The sequence below is a fragment of the Heterodontus francisci genome, chromosome 9, assembly GCF_036365525.1.
Source record: "Heterodontus francisci isolate sHetFra1 chromosome 9, sHetFra1.hap1, whole genome shotgun sequence".
NCBI lineage: Eukaryota > Metazoa > Chordata > Chondrichthyes > Heterodontiformes > Heterodontidae > Heterodontus > Heterodontus francisci.
Window position 1 is genome coordinate 113,236,189 of NC_090379.1, and position 26,767 is coordinate 113,262,955.

Sequence of the window (26,767 nt, forward strand, 5' to 3'; positions counted from 1 at the left end):
AACAGGGGATCGCAGTAACTGTGGGTCCCAGAAACGGGATCGCAGTAACTGTGGGTCCTGGTAACAGGGGATCGCAGTAACTGTGGGTCCTGGAAACAGGGGATCGCAGTAACTGTGGGTCCCGGAAACAGGGGATCGCAGTAACTGTGGGTCCCAGAAACGGGATCGCAGTAACTGTGGGTCCCGGAAACAGGGGATCGCAGTAACTGTGGGTCCCAGAAACGGGATCGCAGTAACTGTGGGTCCCGGAAACAGGGGATCGCAGTAACTGTGGGTCCCAGAAACGGGATCGCAGTAACTGTGGGTCCCAGAAACGGGATCGCAGTAACTGTGGGTCCCGGAAACAGGGGATCGCAGTAACTGTGGGTCCCAGAAACGGGATCGCAGTAACTGTGGGTCCCGGAAACAGGGGATCGCAGTAACTGTGGGTCCCGGAAATGCTGGGTTCTGGCACCGCCAGGTCCCGGTAACAGCAAGTACCTGTGGATTGCAGTCACTGCAAGTCTCAGTAACAGTAGGTGCAGGTAACTGTGGATCCTAGTAACTCCTCTTCTATGCTCTAACAATGCACCTCATCCTAATCTCAAGACAGTACCCCCTTACGGCAGCGTGACAGTTGCCATTCCTTACACCAATCATTCTGTGGATCAAATGAGACTGTCAGTTCAGAGCCAACTCAGGGGCGGTTGTTTCCTTAGTCCTGGGTTAAGACTACCAAACTCATTTTACATAGGTCTGTCATAGCCAGCAGACTGAAGAGAACACAGAGGCTTGTATTACATCAGCTTATTACCCAACCGCTGTCTGTAGCATTTTGCAATAGGCAATATCTGACCTGGCTTTGCTGAGTTCCAGGAGGTTGCTGTAAAAATCATTAAGCTCCTTGAGTTTGCCCTGGACCAGGTCGGTCTTCAGCTCGCTGTTCCTCCTGAGGTTGCCAGCTCTCTGGTTGATGTGTTTCAAGGTTTCTCCATGAGATGAGATTTGAGAATCAATCAGGTTGTGCTTCTGTACCATATCCACCACATCGAACAGGTGCTTGCCATAATCACTCGAACTTACTACCAGCTGTAGGTGGGAGAGAAACAATACCTGAACTGCGGCAGTTTGTTGGATCACCGTTAGAGTTCATCATATTTACTCATCGCTTTGAAACAACTGAAGCCATCCCAATGTAAATGACATCCCTGTCCTTTTCCTGACCTCTGCCTGGACAACTGACCAACTGCATCCAGGCTCGTGACTCTGGCCTATAAAAAGACTGCACTGAACCAAGCATCAGTGAACTGCTGATATCAAAGAATAGCAAAGGTTCAGAAGTGGGGTCAGTCCACTTTCCTGCGTAAGGGTGCTTCAAACTTGAATATAGGGAAAACAAACTCAAAGCCTTCTCACAACACTAAAGTAAGGAACTTGACAAACAACGAGAAGGCGTGCAAAAGGCTTCAGAAAGGTAGCCAGGTTAGTGGAGTGGGCAGCCAGATGGCAGATACAATTTAATTGAAGTGTAAGTGAGAGGGACATTCAGGAATGAGAACATAAGCCCAAAGGAAAGATACTGAGGGGTATGGAGGAACAGAAATACCAAGGGATGCCAATACATAATTTCCTAAAATTGTAAAGGCAGGTGGATAAAACCATAAAGAGGCCAATGGCATTTTTGCGTTTTATAAATAGCAGCGGAGAATAGAAGAGTAAAGTAGTTATGATAATTTTGTGCAATGCAATGGTTAGCCGCTGTTGAAGGATATGACCTTATTGGCAATGCATCTGTTAGTGAACAATAAACCCTTTGATCACAAGACCATTAGCAATGAGGAAGGCTACTGAATCCATCCAGGGATACCCTTCAATCCCTCACTGCAGCATCCAATAGGTTTGTAAATGATTCCAGGTATTTGCCTCAACTGTTCTTTCTGGAAGTCCATTCCATGTATTGATCACACTTCCTGATATCAGTCCTAAACCTGCCCTTTAATGGTTCCAATCTCTGTCCCCCTGTGCTACTGCTGTTAAACATCTTGGATAAACAGTACAAGCTCACTCCTGGGGCAGGATTCGAGTCCCTGCCCGGGCTGGGAACAGATGTGGCTGTGAGCGAAAAATAGCCCTGATGGCTGGCATGCCTGTTCGCCAGCTCCATCCCACTCCAGACCATTTTTATGGAGGGAAGATCGGAGTTGGTGCGGGAGGGGGGGAGGGGGGGCGGCAGGGTAACTGCCCACACGCGGCAGTTAGTCAACATGACTCATTAAAGCTGACTGGAATTTTCCAGTTGGCCTCCAGGTTCCCACAGGTAGCGGGGCTTGGATGCGGCCTCCCGGCAACAGGGGGGAACCAGCGCTGCAACCAGGCCAAGAGCCCCTCCCTGCCTGCCTGGGTTCCCTGTGCCCTGCCCCTCCTCCCCCCCCCCCTCCCACAGTAGTGGCCTCTCCTGTAAAAAAAAACATTTTTTAAATTTAATTTTTAAAAAGTTGGAGAGAAGGTGCCTCCATCTTACCTTTCCCTTACTTACCCTGCATTACAGCCTGTTACTCCTTTTAATCTAGAAGGCCTCTGATCGTCCTCCAGCTTCGAGAGCTCACCCAACCTTAATTGGTTGGCGAGCCTGTCCTCTGGCCCTTAATTGCCCACCCCGGGGAAAATCATAGCGAGTGACCGTTTCCTACACAATGCAAGTGCCTGGCCTCCATTTTAGCCTAACGGTGGGGTTCTGAAAGCCGCAGGAAAAACCCTGTCCCTGATCTCTCTACTGACAGAGAAATAAACTCTTGACAGACTGTATATCACATGCCATTGGCTACCAATCAACTTCATGAAGAAATAAAATTCAACAGGAGCAAAGGACAGCTGGAAGATATGGTTCATCTGATGTACAAAATCTGTTTAAAAACTTAAAACATCTCAAACGTTGAAGAATTCTCACAATTTGGAAGTACACGAGCAAGGGAAAGTTTATGCATGAAGTTGAACATTCACAGAGTATATCCACCAACCTCAGTTCATCAGCTACCTAGGGAAGCAGAAATTCACTTAAGAACCTTCGATCTATCCCATCACAGCTGCCAAGGGCAAACTGGGAGAATGGAAGAGCAAATGTGATACCTGCACAATAGGCAAATCTTGCAAATCAAAATAGAACTCAAAGGCATCAGAAGGCCTGACAGGAATTCCTGCTCCACACCTGCACGTGTAAGACATAGAATCACTCAACAAAACATGCTTAGATATTGCCAATATTGCTCCTTTAATGTAGTAATAAGTCCAAGATGTTTCACAGGAGCAATTATCAAACAAGATGTGACACCATGCCACATAAGGAGATTTTAGGATAGATGACCAAAAGCTTGGTCAAAGAGGTAAGTTTTAAGGAGGCTATTAAATGAGGTAAGAGAGGTAGAGAGACAGAGAGGTGTAGAGAGGAAATTCCAGGCAGTTGAAAACATGGCCAATGGCAGAGCAATTAAAATTGGGGATGCTCAATAGGCTAGAATTGGAACAGTGCAGAGATTTGAGAGAGTTGGAGGAGGTTACAGTCGGTAAACAATCCAAAACTTGGTTTCCTTGCAACCTCAGTCACCTAAGTGGATTTGGCAATTGATACTTGTTAAGGAGTCCATCTAAATAGACTCTTCGATACAACATTAAAAGTTGATACAACAAAAGCCAAACTTCTATCAAGAAATATTGTAAGTAAAATCATTCACGAATGGAGAGAAGGTAGATCTCTGATCCAGCACATGAATCGATCCTGGGCATGTGGAAAGGCTAACATATTAGCTCCACCTGTGGCACTGGCAATGGGAAAAGAATTAAAGTCCCAGAGAATATGGGATTCATAATTCACTTCAGATATTCCCTTGAACAGCAATTAGGGTTAAAATCACAATCTAAAAAGGTATAAAGCAAGGCTTAAAAGGAAAGACAAACAACAGGAAAGCAGAGCATGAAAAACAGGGACAGAGAGGGGTAGAGGAAAGGGGCAGAAGATGGTGAGGGAGAGTTGATCAGTAGAACCAAGGGCACTGAGAATCTACTGCCAATTAAAAGACTGTGTTTTACTAAAATGGCAGAACATTTACATTGCGACGATTGGTTAAAACAATTCAGTAAGGATGTGCCCAATACTGAAGACCAATGGCAAATCAGAGAGCCACCAGAATGATTCCCATCTTATAACACCTCAGCTACCCAGTTCAAAACTTAAAGACCTGGGTTGATATACTTTGGACAAGCTGAGCTTCAGGGGTGATTTGATTGAGATCTATAAAATGATGAAGGGACCAGATTGTGTGCGTACCGAAAAATGATGCCAGTTTGATAGGTTCAGGAGGACTACTATTGTCTTTTTAAAAATTTGTTCCCGGGATGTGGGCATCACTGGCTATGCCAGCATTTATTGCCCATCCCGAATTTCCCTTGAGAAGGTGGTGGTGAGCTGCCTTCTTGAACCGCTGCAGTCCATTTGGGGTAGGTACACCCACAGTGCTTTTAGGAAGGGAGTTCCAGGATTTTGACCCAGCAACAGTGAAGGAACAGTGATACAGTTCCAAGTCAGGATGGTGTGTGGCTTGGAGGGGAACTCGCAGGTGGTGGAGTTTCCATGTGTCTGCTGCTCCTGTCCTTCTAGGTGGCAGAGGTCACGGGTCTGGAAGGTGCTATTGAAGAAGCTGTGGTGAGTTATTGCAGTGCATCTTGTAGATGGTACACACTGCTGCCACTGTGCACCAGTAGTGGAGGAAGTGAATCTTGAAGGTGATGGATAGGGTGCCAATCAAGCGGGCTGCTTTGTCCTGGATGGTGTTGAGCTTCTTGAGTGTTGTTTTAGCTGCACCCATCCAGGCAAGTGGAGAGTATTCCATCACACTCCTGACTTGTGCCTTGGAAATGGTGGACAGGCATTGATGAGACAGGAGATGAGTTACTCGCTGCAGAATTCCTAGCCTCTGACCTGCTCTTGTAGCCACAGTATTTATGCGGTTGGTCCAGTTCAGTGTCTGGTCAATGATGACCCGCAGGGTGTTGATAGTGGGGGATTCAGCAATCGTAATGCCATTGAACATCAAGGGGAGATGGTTAGATTCTCTCTTGTTTGAGATGGTCATTGCCTGGCACTTGTGTGGCGCGAATGTTACTTGCCAATTATCAGTTCAAGCCTGGATGTTGTCCAGGTCTTGCTGCATCTGGACATGGGCTGCTTCAGCATCTGAGGAGTCACGAATGGTGCTGAACATTGTGCAATCATCAGCGAACATCCGTTCCTTGATATCACGTGGAGTAAATCAGATTAGCTGAAGACTGGTATCTGTGATGCTGGGGACCTCAGGAGGAGGCCGAGATGGATCATTCATTTGGCACTTCTGGCTGAAGATTGTTGCAAACGCTTCAGCCTTGTCTTTTGCACTGATGTGCTGGGCTCCCCCATCATTGAGGATGGGGATATTTGTGGAGTCACCTCCTCCAGTTAGTTGTTTAATTGTCCACCACCATTCACGGCTGTATGTGACAGGACTGCAGAGCTTAGATCTGATCCGTTGGTTGTGGGATTACTTAGCCCTGTCTATTGCATGCTGATTCCATTGTTTGGCATGCAAGTAGTCCTGAGTTGTAGCTTCACCAGGTGCCTGGTGCTGCTCCTGGCATGCTCTCCTACACACTTTATTAAACCAGGGTTGGTCTCCTGGCTTGATGGTAATGGTAGAGTGGGGAATATGCCGGGCCATGAGGTTACAGATTGTGGTTGAGTACAATTCTGCTGCTGCTAATGGTCCACAGCGCCTCATGGATGCCCAGTTTTGAGTTGCTTAATCAGTTCAAAATCTATCCATTCAGCACAGCAGTAGTGCCACACAACACGATGGTGGGTATCCTCAATGTGAAGACGGGACTTTGTCTCCACCAGGACTGTGCGGTAGCCACTCCTACCAATACTGTCATCGACAGATGCATCTATGACAGGTAGACTGGTGAGGACGAAGTCAAGTATGTTTTTCCCTCTTGTTGGTTCCTTCTCCACCTGCTGCAGACCCAGTCTAGCAGCTATGTCCTTTAGGACTCGACCAGCTCAGTCAGTAGTGGTGCTACAGAGTCACTCTTGGTGATGGACATTGAAGTCCCCCACCCAAAGTACATTTTGTGTCCTTGCTTACCCTCAATGCTTCTACCAATTGGTGTTCCACATGGAGAAGCTGAGGGGGAGGGAGGGCGGTAGGTGGTAATCAGCAAGGGATTTCCTTGCCCATATTTGACCTGATGCCATGGGACTTCATGAGGTCTGGAGTCAATGTTGAGGACTCCCAGGGCAACTCTCTCCCAACTGTTTACCACTGTGCTGCCATCTCTGGTGGGTCTGTCCTGCCGGTGGGACAGGACATACCCAGGGATGGTGATGGTGGTGTCCAGGCCATTGTCTGTCAGGTATGATTCTGTGAGTATGACTATGTCAGGCTGCTGCTTGACTAGTCTGTGGGACAGCTCTCCCAACTTTGGCACAAGCCCCATATGTTAATAAGGAGAACTTTGCCGGGTCAACAGGGCTGGGTTTGTCTTTGTCATTTCCAGTGCCTTGGTCGATGCCGGGTGGTCCGTCCGGTTTGATTCCATTTCTCATCCCTAAACCTCTCCATTTCTCTAAATCTCTCTACTTTTTAAAGATGCTCCTTAAAACCTATCTCTTTGACCAAGTTTTTGGCTACCTGTTAAAATATCTCATGTGGCTCAGTGTCAAATGGGAGAACGCTCCAGTGAAATGCCTTGGGATGTTTTACTAAGTTAAAGGCGCTATATAAATGCAAGTTGCTATATAAAGTACGAGAAGAAATACACAGCAGCATAGGAACAGGAGGAAGCCATTCAGTCCCTCGAGCCTGTTCCACCATTCAATGAGATCAGGGCTAACCTGTGTCTGAACTCCACCTACGTGCCTTGGCTCCATATCTGCTATAACCTTGGCTAGTAAAAATCTATCAATTTCAGATTTAAAATTATGAACTGAGTTAGCATCTACTGCTTTCTGTGGGTCAGAGTTCCACACTTCTACCCCTCTTCCAGCCTTAAACAGGTTAGATGTTAGGATATTCTTCTTTTCTCAGAGAATAGTAGAGTTGCTGGCTAGTGCCAGATTCTCCTCTATGAATACAGTGACAATGCCTGTGATTGTAGAGAAGGGCTGTGCACCCTACCTGTCCATCATTACCTCCACACACTGCGGGACAGACAGACAGCTGGGGTCCTGACTGGACTTGGTAATGCACTGAATATTTTCAAATGTAATGTTCAGTGGCTATTCTTTAAAATATATGAATGCCAAATCTTACCTGAAGGGTCATTATTTCTTGGTAAATACTGTCAATATCACGGAGAAGGGAGAGTGCGGCCACCATCTTATTCAGGGATTCTCTGTGTTCGTCAAGCTGTTGCAGGAGATCTTGCCAACGACGCCCAACGTCCCGCTGTCTGTACAGAAAGAAGAGATTTCAAACACTGCACCCGAGTCCGAATTCCGACCTTGTCCTAGTCCCCCTGGAGCATATACATCAGATTCTAGGTTCTGTGCTTACACTGTATGGGTCCAACACCGGTGCACATTCAAGAACTCGGGAAACAGCATGAGATGTGTGTTATTCTCTGAAAGGACAGTGTCTGACCCACCCAGACCCAGAGGGGACAGTGTTTGACCCACCCAGACTCTGAATGGACAGTGTCTGACCCACCCAGACCCTGTAAAGGACAGTGCCTGACCCACCCAGACCCAGAGGGGACAGTGTTTGACCCACCCAGACCCTGAATGGACAGTGTCTGACCCACCCAAACCCTGTAAAGGACAGTGCCTGACCCACCCAGACCCTGAATGGACAGTGTCTGACCCACCCAGACCCTGAATGGACAGTGACTGACCCATCCAGACCCTGTAAAGGACAGTGTCTGACCCACCCAGACCCTGTAACGACAGTGTCTGACCCACCCAGACCCAGAGGAGACAGTGTCTGACCCACCCAGACCCGGAGGGGACAGTGTCTGACCCACCCAGATCCTATAAAGGACAGTGTCTGACCCACCCAGACCCGGAGGGGACAGTGTCTGACCCACCCAGACCCTGTAAAGGACAGTGTCTGACCCACCCAGACCCAGAGGGGACAGTGTCTGACCCACCCAGACCCTGTAAAGGACAGTGTCTGACCCACCCAGACCCGGAGGGGACAGTGTCTGACGCACAGATCCACCCAGACTCTTGATCGGAGGATTTGTTGTTCTAAACCACAATTATATTAGACTGAGCTGAAGGGCTATCAGTAATTTAATCTTACTTCTTCACTATCTCAATCTTGCCATGGTAATTCTCTCTCTCGATGACCTGTGCCATTTCAGCCAGGGCCTGAAACCTCTGCTCCCTGGCAAACACATCAGTGGTGATGGCCTCCAGCCTCTTGGTGGCAGCTTCTGCCTCCTCTATGCTCTTCACAATGACATTTTGTTTGGCAACAACTGATCTCATGTCAGCGAGGTAAGTCTCCCTCAGCATGGCCTTCTTCTTGAACCTTTGCACCAGTTGCTCCAGTCTCTCCAGCCGCAGCATCTCCTTTTGCAGGGCCTTCTCCCGCTCATATTCAGACTTCTCTAGATTGGCCCAGTGCCTCTCGATGTCACTCAATGTCATCCCCTCTGGGGGGATGTACTGTCTCATGTTGTTGGCTCTCAGTTTGGTCTTGATGTTGAAGAGTTGAGCCTCGATGACTCCTCGCTCCTGATACTTAGGCGGTTTCTCCACTGTGCGGAAAGTTTTGAAATCTGCCACCAGTCTCTGCATGCCAGTCAGCGAGTTGGGGAAGCGACGGTCATTTAGCTCCCTCACCTTGTCTTTGATCCACTGGAGTAGGTCAGATACCAATCCCTGGTACTCGAATTTGAGGTCTTCAATCTCCTTCAGGAGATTAAAAAACTGTGAAAGGAACAGAAACCAGGACTCAGTCTCAAATTAAATTACATATCACCAACACTAAGGGAGTTCACTACTCTTTTAATGTAACGTCTTTGAATAGTCCTTTACATGTTGCAAGACCGATCTGCACCAGGTCAGGGAGTCTCAAAACTCCGTTAAGAAAAATGAAATAATTCAACAGATGCTGTGAAACTAGAGAAATGAATATTCTTCTGTTATGTGATGGCTCCATCGCTCCCCAGTGATTAAAACTCCATTGGTTCCACCACACTGCAGTCTAGATGCACCAGCTTAGAAACTTCCAGCCCTAATTACCAACTCTTCAATCAGTGATTTTCCTGACTCGTCTGATCAAAACCTGTCACAAGTTTAAGCTCCTCCATCAGCTTGCCTCTCACCTTTCCTTGCTTCAAAGAAAACAGCCCCAGTTTCTCAAGTCTCTCCTTATAAATAAAACCTCTCACCCCGTAATCATTTCAGTGAATTTCTTCTCTTCTCTATCCACAACCTTCCTAAAACGGGACACAATATTCCAACTGAGAGAGCAGTGAAAGAGGAAAACCATTTAAATATGGAAGTGGCTCAAAGTAAGGAGGAGTACAAAATAATAAATATTCTAAATGATTACTCCCACCAAGTATTCATAAGGAAAAGAAAGAACTTGTATATAACAACTTTCATGAACATCCCAAACTGCTTCATAGCCAATGAAATATTTTTGAAGTCACTGTTGTAATGTAGAAATGTGGTAACCAATTTGCACACAGCAAGGTCCCACAGACAGTAACAAAATAAATGACCAGATCATCTGATTTGATGATAGATGAGGGATAAACATTGGCCAGGACACTGGGGATAACTCCCCTGATCCTCCTTCCTCAAAGTGTGCCATGGGATCTTTTATGCCCACCTGAGAGGGCAGACAGGGCCTCAGTTTCATGTCTCATCCAATCCACTCTTGAATAAGGCAGAAAAAGCCAATTCTCCAGATCAAACATACTGTATTATGTCTAAACCAGGAGAGTGATGGAGAACAGTTGTTTAAACATTATGATTGAGGGATTCTCCTGAAATGAAACACTATGAATGACATTATAAATAAAGGTGTCACTTGCAGTACCTTTGTAATCCTCTTCTGTACAGTCTGGCCCTGTCTCATTTTGGAGAAGTAATGGTAGTACAGAGACGCATAGGTCATGATGGACTTCTCGTCTGGATGAGAAACAGCTACATCCTCTGGGTCGAGGAGCTTGGGAATGTCCAGCATCTCCTCTGCGACATTGAAGGCATTAGCTAGGTTACGTTTCGCCTGATTCGGTTTTAGGCACTTGTAGTTTATCAGATCAGGTCTGAAAATTATACCAATACACTTTCATTAATTAAATACACTCCTTTAACAATATAAGCAACAGAATGGGTTTGTCAAACTTATTAACACAAGAATATAAAGCTCAGATTCTGTGTGCACGTGTGTGTAGATCAGATGAGGACAGGATGGGGGGTTGGCTGTAATACCACTCATGGTTGAATAAAGTAGTGATGGTTACAGTATGGGCTACAGACACATGAAGGATGGCCACTTGCATCAGTTAGCAGAGGGCTTCTGATGTCCATACACAGCAACAGTCAGGAGAGAAAGAAAAGTCATGCATTTTTGATAAAAGGGCAGCAGAAAGGAGTGTAAATGAGCATGGATGCATGTGTGTGTCTGTGAATGAGCACAGATGCATGTGTATATGTGTGAATGAGCACGGATGCATGTGTGTATCTGTGAATGAGCACAGATGCATGTGTGTGCATGTTATTTGTCACTTGAGCACAAAAAGTGATTTGTATTTACAGAATCATAGAATGGTTACAGCACAGAAGGTGGCCATTTGGCCCATCATGTCTGTGCCGACTGTCTGCACGGGGAACTCACCTAGTCACATACCCCTGTCTTTTCCCTGTAGCTCTGCAAATAATTTCTCTTTACATAATTATCCAGTTCCCTTGTGAAAACCATGATTGAATCTGTCTCCACCGCACTGTGCATTCCACATCCTAACCACTTGCTGCGTAAAAACGATTTTCCTCATGTCACCTCTGGTTCTTTTGCCATTCACCTTAAATCGGTGTCTGCTGGTTCTCGACCCTTCCACCAATGGGAACAGTTTCTCCACATCTGCTCTGTCCAAACCTCTCATGATTTTGAGCGCCTCAATCAAATCTCCTCTCAGCCTTCTCTTCTCTAGGGAGAACAGCCCCTGCTTCTACAATCTATCCACAAAGCTGAAGTCCCTCATCCCTGGAACCATTCTCGTACATCTTTTCTGCACCCTCTCCAATGCCTGAACATCCTTCCCAACATGTGGTGCCCAGAAGCAGTGTCTTAAAAAGGCTCACCATAACTTCCTTGCTTTTATACTCCATACTTCTATTTATAAAGCACAGGATCCCTAATGCCTTATTAACCGTTTTCTCAACCTGCTCTGCCACCTTCAATGATTTTTGAACATATACCCCCAGGTCTCTCTGTTCCTGCACCCCCTTTAGAGTGGTACCCTATATTTAATATTGCCTTTCTTTGTTCTTCCTACCAAATTTGATCTCTACACACTTCTCTGCATTAAATTTCATCTGCCATGCATCCATCCATTCCACCTGCCTGTCTATGTCCTCTTAAAGTCTATCACTAACCTCTTACTTCACTATACTTTCAAGTTTGTGTCATCTGCAAATTTTGAAATTGTGCCCTGCACACCCAAGTCTAGATCATTAATACAGATCAAGAAAAGCAGTGGTCTTAATACCTACCCCTGGGGAACCGCACTATATACCAATTCAGCCAACTTCATATCCATGCTGCTACTGTCTCTTGTATGCTATGGGATTTAACTTTGCTGACAAGCCTGTTATGTGGCACTTTATCAGACACCTTTTGGAAGTCCATGTACACCACATCAACTGCTTAACTCTCATTAACCCTCTCTGTTACCTCATCAAAAAACACAATCAAATTAGTTAAACATGATTTACCCCCTTGACAAATCTGTACTGGTTTTCCTTAATGAATCCACATTTGTCCAGGTGACTGTTAATTTTGTCCCAAAATATCATTTCTAAAAGCTTTCCCACCACCAAGGTTAAACTGACGGTCACTTGTAGTTGCTAGGTTTATCTTTACATCCTTTTTTGAACAAGGGTGTAACATTTGCAATTCTCCAGTCCTCTAGCACCACACCTGTATCTAAGGAGGATTGGAATATTATGGCCAGTGTCTCCGCAATTTCCACCCTTTCTTCCCTCAGCATCCTCGGATGCATCTGATCCAGTCCTGGTGACTTATCAACTTTAAGTACAGGGAGCCTTTCTAATGCCTCCTCTTTATCAATTTTTACACCACCCAATATCTCAACTAACTCCTCTTTCACTATGACTTTGGCACCATCTTTTTCCTTGGTCAAGACAGATGCAAAGTACTCATTTTGTATCTCAGCCATGCCCCCCGCCTCCATGTGAGCAGGGTATCTTGCCCAGTGACCCTACAGCAGGAGGAGGAAAACATGCAATTGTACTGTTCTTCACTTCCTATGTGAGCTCATGTGTGAAGCCAGGCAGTGTCTGCAATTGGAGAGATGGTCCATTTGTCAGGCAGGCTGGGGCATCAAGGTGCTGTGCTGCCACGCGATGTGTGTTTCCATCATTTCACCATTGTGGGCATTTCCAGTTGTATGTATTAAACATGAGCTGAATAGAACAGTTCCAACACTCCTGAATGGGTTCCACAATCAAGTTGTCAAGAGTCAGTTACGGCTAATGTTTTAAATTCCACTTGTGTTAAATTAGCAGTTTGCTGTGGAATAATAAATGCTGCATTCCACTCCACACAGTATGTTTCACTGTTTAAAGTGCAACAATGGAATTCACTCTACAATACCGATCTGTTCAGTATGGAAGTACCATTTACTGGAAAACAAACTATTTACTTTTATTGAACAGACTGATCCTGTTACCTGCTGACAGCCACTGTAAAACCTCAGCAAGCAGGTCCTACCCACCAAGGCTCAGTCTGTAAAAGCAATTCCACAATAGTACTCAGAACAGCATATTCCAGGGCTGCTAAGTGAGCAGGTCTCAGCTGGGCCAACATAGATATGACTGTCCCCCATTCCCAGTACCTCAGGGAGCTGATTCACACTGGTGCTCAATTCCAGGAAGTCGGGTGCTCTTCAGCACCTCAGGGGCAGTCGCAATGTGATAGCATCAGCAAGTTATTCAGCAGTGGGACCTACTGTAGCCAAACCCTTTCCTTTCTTGATTCAACACTCATATACAGTTTCCAGTAGAGGTCACTGAATTTTTTTTTTCCCAAAATATACTTTATTCATTCTTTTTTTCTTTTGGGCCTCCTTATCTCGAGAGACAATGGATACGCGCCTGGAGGTGGTCAGTGGTTTGTGAAGCAGCGCCTGGAGTGGCTATAAAGGCCAATTCTGGAGTAACAGGCTCTTCCACAGGTGCTGCAGAGAAATTTGTTTGTTGGGGCTGTTGCACAGTTGGCTCTCCCCTTGCGCCTCTGTCTTTTTTCCTGGCAACTACTAAGTCTCTTCGACTCGCCACAATTTAGCCCTGTCTTTATGGCTGCCCGCCAGCTCTGGCGAATGCTGGCAACTGACTCCCACGACTTGTGATCAATGTCACACGATTTCATGTCACGTTTGCAGACGTCTTTATAACGGAGACATGGACGGCCGGTGGGTCTGATACCAGTGGCGAGCTCGCTGTACAATGTGTCTTTGGGGATCCTGCCATCTTCCATGCGGCTCACATGGCCCTCCCCCTTCTCACCACCAGCCAAGCTACGTCTTGGTGCTTGTTTGAAAGTTCTGGTGATGAGGCATTCCGCCAAATGACTTTGACGGTCTGCTCGGGGAACCATCCGACAGGATCCACCGTTTCCTTTTCCCGTAGGGCCTTGAGGACATTCCGTGCAGACCACTGCCTGATGGACCGGTGGTCAAAGGTGTTTTCCCGCAGAAACTGCTCCACGAAGGATAGGTGGTACGGCACGGCCCAACTGCATGGAGCGTTCCGCGGCAATGTGCCCAGGCCCATCCTTCGCAACACCGGGGACAGATAGAACCTGAGCACGTAGTGACACTTGGAGTTTGCGTACTGGAGATCTATACACAGCTTGATGCAGCCGCACACGAAGGTGGTCATCAGGATGAGGGCCACGTTGGGTACATTTTTCCCGCCCTTGTCCAGAGATTTGAACATCGTGTCCCTCCGGACCCGGTCCATTTTAGATCCCCAGATGAAGTGGAAAATGGCTCGGGTGACTGCCACGGCGCAGGAGTGGGGTATGGGCCAGACCTGCGCCACGTAGAGCAACAACGTGAGCGCCTCGCACCTGATGACCAGGTTCTTACCCACAATGGAGAGAGATCGCTGCCCCCACATGCCCAACTTTTGTCGCACCTTGGCGACTCGCTCCTCCCACGTTTTGGTGCACGCCCCGAATTATGAGAAGCAGCAGGAACCCTAGCTGATTCTTCCCATCTACATTGTGGGGACACTGAGGGCAACTATGGTTAACCCCAGCCTTTCATCCTCATTATGACTTCGTGCCCCTCATGACTCCATGTCGCCATGCTCACTGTAACTCCGCACACGAGGGTTGTCTGGTGCCTCATACACTGTATCAATGATCCAAAAGGGCATGAAATCTCACTTTTCTGCCTAATATTTTCCACAATTCCTTGGAATGGTAATTTGACATTCCTTTCAGACCCTAATAACTGAACTGAGTTTGTGATTACCTGTGAGCGTGAATAAGTGCGTTGAAGGCCAGTCCATCTTTCCAGCTCGAGGAGAAGTTCTGAACATTGACGTTCTTATATCCAGCTGTCTTTCGCTGGCACCAAATCAGCAGAGCCTCCTTGGCAGAACATTTGGCACTGCTGCCATCAAACTCATCCTAGCATAGCAGAGAAAGTTGGTCAGTGGACAGACACAGGATCAGTCAGGAGCCCCTGAATCTGACCAGCAGATTCCAAAGGATCCTGCAGTCAGTGAATCCAACCCAGTCTCAAAGGTAGAGACAAGCGCACAGCAGAAGACAGTGTCAAACATGCAGCAAACTCCAAACCACCAACTGTCACAGGACTCCAGCTAGCAGCTGCAGTGGCTTTGCTTTGTACAGTTCACATAGAATCACAGAATGGTTACAACACAGAAGGAGGCCATTTGGCCCACTGTGTCTGTGCTGGCTCACTGCAAGAGCAACCCACCTATTCCACTCCCCCGCCTTTTCCCTGTAGCCTTGCAAATTTTTTCTCTTCAGATAAATATCTAATTCCCTTTTGAAAGCCACAATTGAATCTGCCTCCACCACACTCTCAGACAATGCATTCCAGATCCTAACCACTTGCTGCAGAAACAGTTTTTTCATGTTGCCGTTGGTTCTTTTGTCAGTCACCTTAAATCGGTGTCCTCTGGTTCTTGGCCCTTCCATCAATGGGAACAGTTTCTCCATTCTACTCTGTCCTGACCCCTCATGATTTTGTTCACCTCTATTAAATCTCCTCTCAACCTTCTCTTTTCCAAGGAGAACAGCCCCAACTTCTCCAATCTATCCCCGTAACTTAAGTCCGTCATCCCAGGAACCATTCTCATAAATCTTTTCTGCACCCTTTCTAAAGCCTTCATAACCTTCCTAAAGTGCGGTGCCTAGTATTGGACACAATACTCCAGTTGAGGCCAAACCAATGTTTTTATACAAGTTTAACACAACGTCCTTGCTTTTGTACGCTATTCCTCTACTTATAAAGCCCAGGATCCTGTATGCCTTATTAACCACTTTCTTAACCTGCCCTGCCACCTGCAATGCACCCAGGTCCCTCTACTCCTGCACCCCCTTTAGAATTGTGCCCTTTATCTAATATTGCTTCTCCTCATTCTTCCCATTAAAATGTATCACCTCACACTTCTCTGCATTAAATTTCATCTGTCACGTGTCTGTCCTTTCCACCTGCCTATCTATATCCTCTTAAAGTACATCATGATTCTCCTCACAGTTCACAATACGTCCAAGTTTTGTGTCATATGTAAATTTTGAAATTGTGCCCTGCACAGCCAAGTCTAGGTCATTGATATAGATCAAGAAAATCAGCGGTCTTAATACCGATCCCTGGGGTACCCCACTACATACCTTCCTCCAGTCCAAAAAACAACCGTTCACAACTGCTCTGTTTCCTAGCACTCAACCAGAGTAAATCTTACAGTAATGAAGTCCACTTTCATATATATGACATAAAATTGGATAGAATGTACAGCACAGAAACTAGTTATTCGGCCCAACTGGCCTATGCCGGTGTTAATGCTCCACATAAGCCTCCTCCCACACTACCTCATCTCACCCTATCAGTACATCCTTCTATTCCTTTCTACTTATCTAGCTTCCCCTTAAATGCATCTATCCTATTTGCCTCAACTATTCCATGTGATACACATGCTTATCATTCTCTGAGTAAAGAAACTCTTATGGAATTCCTTAATGGATTTATTAGTGGCTATCTTATAGTCATGACCTAGTGTTGGACTCCCCCACAAGTGGAAACATCTTCTCGATGTCTAACCGATCAAACACTTCGATAATTTTAAAGACCTCTATCAGGTCACTCCTCAGTCTTCTCTTTTCTAGAGAAAAGAGCCCCAGGGTGTTCAATTTTTCCTGAAAGTTAATACCTCTTAATTCTGGTATTTTTCCTGTGTTCCGCACAAAGGGCGGAATGATGCTGAATTCCCACTGGGATTGTCCCGATCTCCCACCAAAACCCTGGTGAAGCAATAAAGCTGGTATTTGCACCACTGATCTTCTGTCATAATTATCTGAAGAAAGTCAGGGTTGAGAATGTTCAAGGAACAGCAGGTATACAACTGGCACAAATGCTGCCTCCAATAAGCTGGTTTTGTGCCTCTTTCATTACCCACCAATGTACAACACTGTTTCAAGCTTTCTGAAAATGCATATTGTTTAATATTTGACTTAATCATGTTTCAGCTGTCAGTCTGCTTCAATTAGTCACTCTCGCCTCTGACCCAGTTAAAGCACCAGCTCAGGACTTGGGCACGGAATCTGGACTGACACACTAGTGCAATATAGAGGGGGTGCATCATTGCCAGTGATGCCATTCTTCAGTCACGCATTAATCTGAATGCAGGGCATCAAGAATGCCCTGGTAACATCTGAAGAGGAGCAGGGAGTCTTGGCCTACAATCCTCTCCCAACCAACATCCCCAAAAATAACTTCACCCACCAGTAGCATCTTGCTCCTTGTAAAAGTTAGCTGTTACATCACTGAACTTCAAAGTAATTAATCGCATGTGATGAGGCTTTCTCTTTTAAACATGATCACAGCCAAATAATGTTAGCGACAGGACCTGGGGGCAGAGACTGTGCTCTCAACTGGTACCTATTAACTGCATCAAGACTGCTGCAGAAACATTCTGATAGTGAGCTGCATTGACGTAACTGAATATCTATAGTCTTTGTGGAAGTTCCTATTTGTTTGAGCTTTTAGCAACACTCCATTCAGCCTGGAACACTCTTGGTAAAAAGAGAGACTTCCAATTCAAGAGCGCCTTTTACAACCCAAAGTGCTTTACAGCCAATGAAGTCCTTTTGAAGTGTAGTCACTGTTGTAATGTAGGAAATGCAGCAGCTAATCTGTGCACAGCAAGATCCCATGAAGAGCAACAAGATAATAACCAGACAATCTGTTTTAGTGGTGTTGGCTCAAGAATAAATATTGGCCATGCCAGGGCGAACTCCTCTCCTCTTCTTCAAATAGTGCCATGGGATCTTTTATTTTATTTTTATTTATTTAGAGATACAGCACTGAAACAGGCCCTTCGGCCCACCAAGTCTGTGCTGACCATCAACCACCCATTTATACTAATCCTACACTAATCCCATATTCCTACCACATCCCCACCTTCCCTATCACCTACCTACACTCGGGGCAATTTACAATGGCCAATTTACCTATCAACCTGCAAGTCTTTGGCTGTGGGAGGAAACCGGAGCACCCGGCAGAAACCCACACGGTCACAGGGAGAACTTGCAAACTCCGCACAGGCAGTACCCAGAACCGAACCTGGGTCGCTGGAGCTGTGATGCTGCGGTGCTAACCACTGCACCACTGTGATGGGGCCTCAGTTTAACCTCTCATCTGAAAGGTGGGACATCTGACAGTGCAGCACTCCCTCAGTACTGCACTGAAATGTCAGCCGGGATTATGTGTTCAGGACTCTTGAGTGGGACTTGAAGCCATAATCATTTGACTCACAGACAGGAATGCTACCAAATGAGCCAAGGTGGACACTGTACATTTTACACCACTCAGCTGGCATTACAGGATTGACTGTGACCAACTATACTGCTCCGTCAGATCACAGTGTAGGTGGAGAGAGTGGCAAACTGTGAAATAATGTCTGAAACATGTTTTACTTTTCACCCGATTGGTCAGATCTGTGCATATCAAGCAGGACTGGCAGGACATTCCAAGCAGTCCAATAAGACAGGTTTGTCTTACCTCATCGAGTGTGATGGAAGCAATCTGAAAACGCAGGATAATCATCCAGATCAGACCCAGGATTAGAGTTTGATCACCATCCACAACGTTTTCAGGCCCAATCAGGTCCACGTTTATCTGTAAGTGCAAAAAGCAGCAGCCATTAAGCAAATTTAAAAACCACATCTCAGGGACATTGTACACAGGCCGTGTCACAGCAACATCCTCCACACGCCCTGTCTCGGGGGCACCCTGCACCCGCCCTGTCTCGGGGGCACCCTGCACCCGCCTTGAGTCAGGGGCACCCTGCACCTGCCCTGTCTCGGGGGCACCCTGCACACCCCTGGAGGGGAATCTCAGAAATCCTGGGAAGGTCCTGTAGAAGTTTTAGGACCTCTTTTTAATTTGTTTACACCCAACTCCTGTCCAGCAAGTGGCCAGATTGACTGGCTGGTCAGTTGTTAGGTGGGACAGCTTGCAGTAGAAAGCCACAGTTGAAAATGGTCCCCAACAATCAGGAAAGATCTGTGGTTGAATGGTTGGAGAGCTACCTAAGATAAAGGGCATAGGGTGAGGTCACACATTGAAGGGGGTTTCAGCAAAGATCACGGGTTGAAGTGGGGGTCAGCAAACATCGCAGGTCGAAGATTTTCAAACCACACGGAGTAAGGGATGCACAGAGTGTAGACTTCCCGAGTGAGACGTAGTGACTGTGTGAAGATGCGAACTTGATTCACATGGGAATTTGGTGCAGAGGAGAAAGAGGAATAGACGTGTGACTTCCAGCATAGAAGGTAAGTGATTGGTTGGTGAATATTCTCCCTTTTTCTCTTAACTAAACTAAGGAATTTTAATTGGGATTAGTATAACATTAATTTGAATAATAGACATAAGAATCTTCTGAGACTCGGGTGATTTATTAGTTGTAGTAAGGTTTACTGGTAGTAGTAAAGTTTATTAGTAGTGGGGCTTAGTAGTAGTGGGGTTTATTAATTATAAATTAATTAAGAAAAATAAATTACCACATAATAAAGATGTCAGGGCAGGTGATGTGTTGCAGCTGTAGTATGTGGGAGCTGGTGGATACCAGTGTGATCCAGGGCAACCACGTCTGCAGTAAGTGTTTATGACTCGAGGAGCATCGGCTCAGTTAATGAGCTGGAGACTGAGCTACTGACACTGATACATCAGGGAGGGGGAAAGTTACCTGGACGATTTGTTCCAGAAGGCAGTCACACCCCATAGGATAGGGTTTTCTGATTTGGTCAGTGGCCAGGGACAGGAGGGTGTGACAGCGAGTCAGGCAGGTAAGGGGATCGAGAAGGTGGACGTGGAGGAGCCTCAGCCCTTGCAATTGTCCAACAAGTCTGAGGTTCTTTCAGCTTGTACAGATGACAGCGAGGGCTGCAGGATGGATCAGCAAACTAACCATGGCACTGTGGTACAGGAAGCCATTCAAGTGGGGGGAGTAAGTTGGAATGTAATGTAGTGGTAGGAGGGGACAGTATAGTTAGGGGGATAGACACAGTTTTCTGTGGTCAAGAGCGACAGCCCAGAGGACTGTGTTGCCTGCCCAGTGCCAGGGTTCAGGACATCTGTTCAGGGCTGAAGAGGAACCTGCAGTGGGAGGGGTAGGATCCAGTTGTCTTGGTCCACATGGGTACCAACGACATGGATAGGACTAGGAAAGAGGTTCTGCATAGGGAGTATGAGCAGCTAAGGGTTAAATTAAAAAACAGACCCTCAAAAGGTAATAATCTCTGGGTTATTACCTGAGCCACAAAAAAATTTGGTATAGGGTAAATAAGATTACAGAGTTAAATGAATGGCTCAAAGATTGGTGTGGGATAAATGGGTTTCGATTCATGCGCAATGGCACCAGAACTGGGGAAAGTGGGAGCTGTACCGTTGGGACATCTTCACCTGAACCATTCTGGGACCAGTGTTCTGGCCAGTCATATAACTAGAGTGGTAGAGAGGACTTTGAACTAAATATTGGGGACAAGGGATCAAGTGAGGAAAGATGTGATCATTTAAAGAGCGAGGAAAAGGCAAGAGAGAAAGGTAGCAATAACGGTAATGACAATCAGAGTGTGGCAGGAAGGGACAGAGTGTATAAACTTAAGAGTACGCCAGCAGATAAGGCTGGAGGTTGTCAACTAACGGGGGACGGGGGGCGGGGGGTTTGGTGGGAAGGTGCGGATGAGGGGAGGTTTAGGTTTAGAGATCCAAAGAGAAATGTTGTGGCATCGGAACAGTGTAATGTTGTGTGTAAAGACTAGCAGAATGGGTCAGGAAGGGACAGAGTTTAACAAAACTTGTACATCAGCAAATAAGGTTATTGCAGGGAATAGAAGTTTTAAAAAAATGAAATTAAAGATTATTTATCTGAATGCGTGACGCATCTGCAATAAGATAGATGAAATAATGGCACAAATAGAGGTAAATGACTTAGATCTAATCACTACTACTGAGACATCGTTACATGGTGATCAAGTTTGGGAAATAAATATTCCAGGGTGCACAATATTTCAGAAAGACAGACAGAATAGCAAAGGAGAAGGGGTAGCCCTGATAGTAAAGGATGACATCAGGATATCAGGAAATTAGGAATAGCAAGAATCAGAAAACACTGGTGGGAGTAGTTTATGGGCTCCTTAACAGTAGTTATACAGTTGGACAGAACAATAGACAAGAAATTACTGGAGCTTGTAACAAAGGCAATGTAATAATTGTGGGGCACTTTAATCTTCATACAGACTGGGACAATGAAATTGGCAAGAGTGGTCTAGAAGATGAGTTTGTAGAATGTTTTTGGGACAGTTTCTTAGAGCAATACATTGAGGAACTGACTAGGGATAAAGCTATCTTAGATCTAGTATTGTGTAATGCAGCAGGGTTAATTAGTAATGTCTTAGTAAAAGATCCACTGGGAAATAGTGATCATAATACCATTGAATTCCATGTTAAGTTTGAAAGTGACCAACTCCATCGCAAATAAATATTTTAAACTTAAACAAAGCCAATTACATAGGTACAAGAGGATAACTGGCTAAGATAAATTGGGTAAATAGATTAAAAGGTATGGCGGTAAATGAATAGTGGGAAACCTTTAAAGGAACAATTCAAAATGTTCAACAAAAATGCATTCCATTGAAAAACAAAAGCTCAGCAAGAAAGACCCATCCATGGCTCATTCAGGAAATTAAGGCTTAAAAGCGGCTTAAAAGCCGATTGCAAAAAAGGGTAGCAAGTCTGAGGATTGGAAGTGTTTTAGAAACCAGCAAAGAGCCACCAAAAAGTTGATTAAAAAAAAGAAAAAATAGAATAAGAGCAAACTAGCCTGTAAAAACAAGTGGTAAGAGCTCTTATAGGTATATAAAAAAGAAGAGTAGCTGAAGTAAAGGTTGGTTCCTTCGAAGCAGGGACAGGAGAAATTATCATGGAGAATGAGGAAATGGCAGAGCCATTGAACGAATACTTTGTATCTGTCTTCACAGTAGAAGACACAACTTTCATACCAGAAATAGATGGTAACCTAAGGGTTAAAAACGGAGGAAATTAACATCAGCAGAGAAAAAGCATTGGAGAAACGCAAGGGACTAAAACTTGACAAATCCCCGGGTCCTGATGGCCTATATTCTAGGGTTCTAAAAGGTTTAGCTGTAGAGATAGTGGACGTGCCAGCTATGATTTTCCAAAATTCCTTAGATTCGGGAACATTCCCAGATTGGGAGTTGGCAAATGTTACACCACTTTTCAAGAAAGGAGGGAGACAGAAAGCAGGGAACTACATGACAATTAGCACTGAGAAAATGCCAGAATCTATTATTAAGGAAGTCTTAACAATGCACTTAGAAAAGCACAGTATGATTAGAATAAGTGGCGGGCAGTGACTAGTGAGGTACCGCAGGGATCAGTGCTAGGACCCCAGCTATTCATAATATATACTAATGATATAGATGTGGGAATTAAATGTAATATATCCAGGTTTGCAGACGACACAAAGCTGGGTGGGAGTGAGAGCTGTGAGGAGGATGCAGAGAAGCTCCAGTGTGATTTGGACAGGTTGAGTGAGTGGGCAAATACATAGCAGATGCAGTATAATGTGGATAAATGTGAGGTTATCCACTTTGGTGGCAAAAACAGGAAGGCAGATTGTTATCTGAACGGTGATAGATTGGGAAAGGGGGAGGTGCAGCGAGACCTGGGTGTCCTTGTGCACCAGTCGCTGAAAGTAAGCGTGCAGGTGCAGCAGGCAGTTAAGAAGGCAAATGGTATGTTGGTCTTCATAGCGAGAGGATTCGAGTACAGGAGCAAGGATGTCTTGCTACAATTATACAATGCCTTGGTGAGACCACATCTGGAGTACTGTGTGCAGTTTTGGTCTCCTTATCTGAGGAAGGCTGTTCTTGCTATGGAGGGAGTGCAGCGAAGGTTTACCAGACTGATTCCTGGGATGGCAGGACTGACGTATGAAGAGAGATTGGGTCGATTATGCTTGTATTCGCTAGCGTTTAGAAGAATGAGAGGGGATCTCATAGAAATCTACAAAATTCTAACAGGACTGGACAGACTAGATGCAGGAAGGATGTTCCCGATGGTGGGGGAGTCCTGGACCAGGGGTCACAGTCTAGTAGGGTAGGTAAATGGGAATTGATGTTATACGAAAAGGTTAATAGACCAGATAAGGGCTCATGGAGTTGGGGGTAATATATTAGCATGGATAGAGGATTGGTTAATGGACAGGAAGCAAAGAGTGGGCATAAATGAGGCATTTTCAAGTTGACAAGCAGTGAATAGTTGGGTGCCGCAAGGAGCAGCGCCTGGGCCTCAGCTATTTACAACCTATATTCTTGACTTAGATGAAGAGACAGTGAGTAATGTATTTAAGTTTGCTGATGATACAAAGGTAGGTGGAAAGATGAGCTGTGGGAAGGACAGAGAGGCTGCAAAGAGATATAGACAGGGGTAAGTGAGTGGGCAACAAGATGGCAGATGGAGTATAATGCAGGGAAGTGTGAAGTTTCGAACTTTGGTCGTAAGAATAGAAAAGCAGAATATTTTTTAAAGGTGTGAAACTTGTAAGTGTCGATGTTCAAAGAGACTTGGGTAGCATGCAGGTGACGTGAGCAATTAGGAAGGCAAATGGTATGTTAGCCTTTATTGCAAGGGGATTGAAGTACAGGAATAAGGAAATATTTCTACAGTTGTTGTAGAACCTTGCTGCAGGACCTTGGTGAGACCGCACCTGGAATACTGTGTACAATTTCGCTCTCCACATTTAAGAAAGGATATACTCGCATTGGGAGCAGTACAGCGAAGGTTCACTAAAGTGGTCCTTGGGACGAGGGGGTTGTCCTCTGATGAGAGGCTGAGCAAATTGGGCCTATATTCTCTGGAGTTTAGAAGAATGAGAGGTGATCTCACTGAAACATACAAGATTCTGAAAGGGCTTGATAGGGTAAACACAGAGATTATTTCCGCTAGTCGGGGAATCTAAAACATGGGGCCACAGTCTCAGGATAAGGCGACGATCATTTAGGACTGAGATGAGGAGAAATTTCTTCACTCAAAGGGCTGTGAATCTTTGGAATTCTCTACCCCAGAAAGTTGTGGATGCTCCATCGTTGAATACATTTAAGGCTAGGATAGACAGATTTTTGGCTTCTCAGTGAATCAAAAGATATGGCGATCGGGCGGGAAAGTGGAGTTGAAGCCTACGATCACAGGCATGATCATATTGAGTGGCAGAACAGGCTCAATGGGCCATAAGCTCCACTCCTGCTCCTATTTCTTGCATTGTGTTCTTGTGTTAAAAGGGGGGGGGGCGGCGGTCAGCAAAGATCGCAGGTTGAACGGAAGGTCAGCAAAGATTGTGGCCTGAAGGGTGGTCAGTTAAGATTGTGGGTTACGACAGAAATTAGTAAAGATTGCGGGTTGAAGCGGGGTTCAGCAAAGATTGCGGATTGAAGCGGGGTTCAGCAAAGATTGCGGGTTGAAGCGGGGTTCAGCAAAGATTGGGGGTTGAAGCGGGGTTCAGCAAAGATTGCGGGTTGAAGCGGGATGCAGCAAAGATTGCGGGTTGAAGTGGGGTTCAGCAAAGATTGGGAGTTGAAGCGGGGTTCAGCAAAGATTGCGGGTTGAAGCGGGGTTCAGCAAAGATTGGGGGTTGAAGCGGGGTTCAGCAAAGATTGGGGGTTGAAGCGGGGTTCAGCAAAGATTGGGGGTTGAAGCGGGGTTCAGCAAAGATGGCGGGTTGAAGCGGGGTTCAGCAAAGATGGCGGGTTGAAGCGGGGTTCAGCAAAGATTGCGGGTTGAAGCGGGATGCAGCAAAGATTGCGGGTTGAAGCGGGGTTCAGCAAAGATTGGGAGTTGAAGCGGGATGCAGCAAAGATTGCGGGTTGAAGCGGGGTTCAGCAAAGATTGGGAGTTGAAGCGGGATGCAGCAAAGATTGGGGGTTGAAGCGGGGTTCAGCAAAGATTGCGGGTTGAAGCGGGGTTCAGCAAAGATTGGGGGTTGAAGCGGGGTTCAGCAAAGATGGCGGGTTGAAGCGGGGTTCAGCAAAGATGGCGGGTTGAAGCGGGGTTCAGCAAAGATTGGGGGTTGAAGCGGGGTTCAGCAAAGATTGCGGGTTGAAGCGGGATGCAGCAAAGATTGAGGGTTGAAGCGGGGTTCAGCAAAGATTGAGGGTTGAAGCGGGGTTCAGCAAAGATTGAGGGTTGAAGCGGGGTTCAGCAAAGATTGGGGGTTGAAGCGGGGTTCAGCAAAGATTGAGGGTTGAAGCGGGGTTCAGCAAAGATTGGGGGTTGAAGCGGGGTTCAGCAAAGATTGGGGGTTGAAGCGGGGTTCAGCAAAGATTGAGGGTTGAAGCGGGGTTCAGCAAAGATTGGGGGTTGAAGCGGGGTTCAGCAAAGATTGGGGGTTGAAGCGGGATGCAGCAAAGATTGGGGGTTGAAGCGGGATGCAGCAAAGATTGAGGGTTGAAGCGGGGTTCAGCAAAGATTGAGGGTTGAAGCGGGATGCAGCAAAGATTGAGGGTTGAAGCGGGGTTCAGCAAAGATTGGGGGTTGAAGCGGGGTTCAGCAAAGATTGAGGGTTGAAGCAGGGTTCAGCAAAGATTGGAGGTTGAAGCGGGGTTCAGCAAAGATTGCGGGTTGAAGCGGGGTTCAGCAAAGATTGTGGGTTGAAGCGGGGTTCAGCAAAGATTGGGGGTTGAAGCGGGGTTCAGCAAAGATTGGGGGTTGAAGTGGGATGCAGCAAAGATTGCGGGTTGAAGCGGGGTTCAGCAAAGATTGGGGGTTGAAGCGGGGTTCAGCAAAGATTGGGGGTTGAAGCGGGGTTCAGCAAAGATTGGGGGTTGAAGCGGGATGCAGCAAAGATTGTGGGTTGAAGCGGGGTTCAGCAAAGATTGGGGGTTGAAGCGGGGTTCAGCAAAGATTGAGGGTTGAAGCGGGATGCAGCAAAGATTGAGGGTTGAAGCGGGGTTCAGCAAAGATTGAGGGTTGAAGCGGGGTTCAGCAAAGATTGAGGGTTGAAGCGGGATGCAGCAAAGATTGGGGGTTGAAGCGGGATGCAGCAAAGATTGCGGGTTGAAGCGGGGTTCAGCAAAGATTGCGGGTTGAAGCGGGGTTCAGCAAAGATTGCGGGTTGAAGCGGGGTTCAGCAAAGATTGCGGGTTGAAGCGGGATGCAGCAAAGATTGCGGGTTGAAGCGGGGAGGTCAGCAAAGATTGTGGGGCATTGGCAAAGATCACGGGTCATAAGATCGCTGGTTTGAGGGGATTGAGGAGTTGGCCGTAGCTGGCAGAAGGTTTGCTTAAGGGGAGGCAGTCCTGCTTCTCCTGGTTCACAAGCAGTGCTGTGCAGAGACTGTACAAAGTATATTTACCTTGGTTTTCAGGAAGGAAATGGCCCTGCTGTTGTTCTCCAGGTAGTGGACTCTCATTCTGCCTCTGCTAGGTCTGCTCAGCTTCTCTCCTGAAATGACTTCCAGTAGTGAAATGAGGGCAATCCCATCCTTCAGCTCGGTGAAAAGGTCATTAATGCAAATCTGCACCTGTACCAAATGCAGGGTAGAACAATGTCAAATATCTAAAACAGGAGAAAATTCAACGCCTCAAGCTCACTCAGTTCGAACCCATTTATAAATAACCCTACCATGAACTCGACCCACTCATTTAATCTCCTCTCACGGCCCACATACACTCTATAAAGTGTGGAACTTTCTCCCACACAAACAGTAATGGCGAGCTCAAATAATAATTTT

General features: G+C 46.2%; 1 protein-coding gene across 2 annotated transcripts in view; it reads right to left on the reverse strand.

Annotated features, from left to right (window-relative positions):
- sptbn5 (spectrin, beta, non-erythrocytic 5) overlaps positions 1–26,471 on the reverse strand; it is a 321,773-nt gene extending 295,302 nt beyond the window's left edge. For both annotated transcript variants that reach the window (XM_068039706.1, XM_068039705.1), the window contains exons 1-7: positions 26,390–26,471; positions 18,520–18,636; positions 14,743–14,900; positions 10,059–10,287; positions 8,307–8,938; positions 7,317–7,455; positions 836–1,068 (exon numbers count right to left, since the gene is read on the reverse strand). In XM_068039706.1, the coding sequence (XP_067895807.1) occupies positions 836–1,068; positions 7,317–7,455; positions 8,307–8,938; positions 10,059–10,287; positions 14,743–14,900; positions 18,520–18,636; positions 26,390–26,446 (1,565 nt within the window). In that variant the 5' untranslated portion in view covers positions 26,447–26,471. The remainder of the gene's footprint in view (positions 1–835; positions 1,069–7,316; positions 7,456–8,306; positions 8,939–10,058; positions 10,288–14,742; positions 14,901–18,519; positions 18,637–26,389) is intronic.
- Between the last annotated feature and the right edge of the window lie 296 nt (positions 26,472–26,767).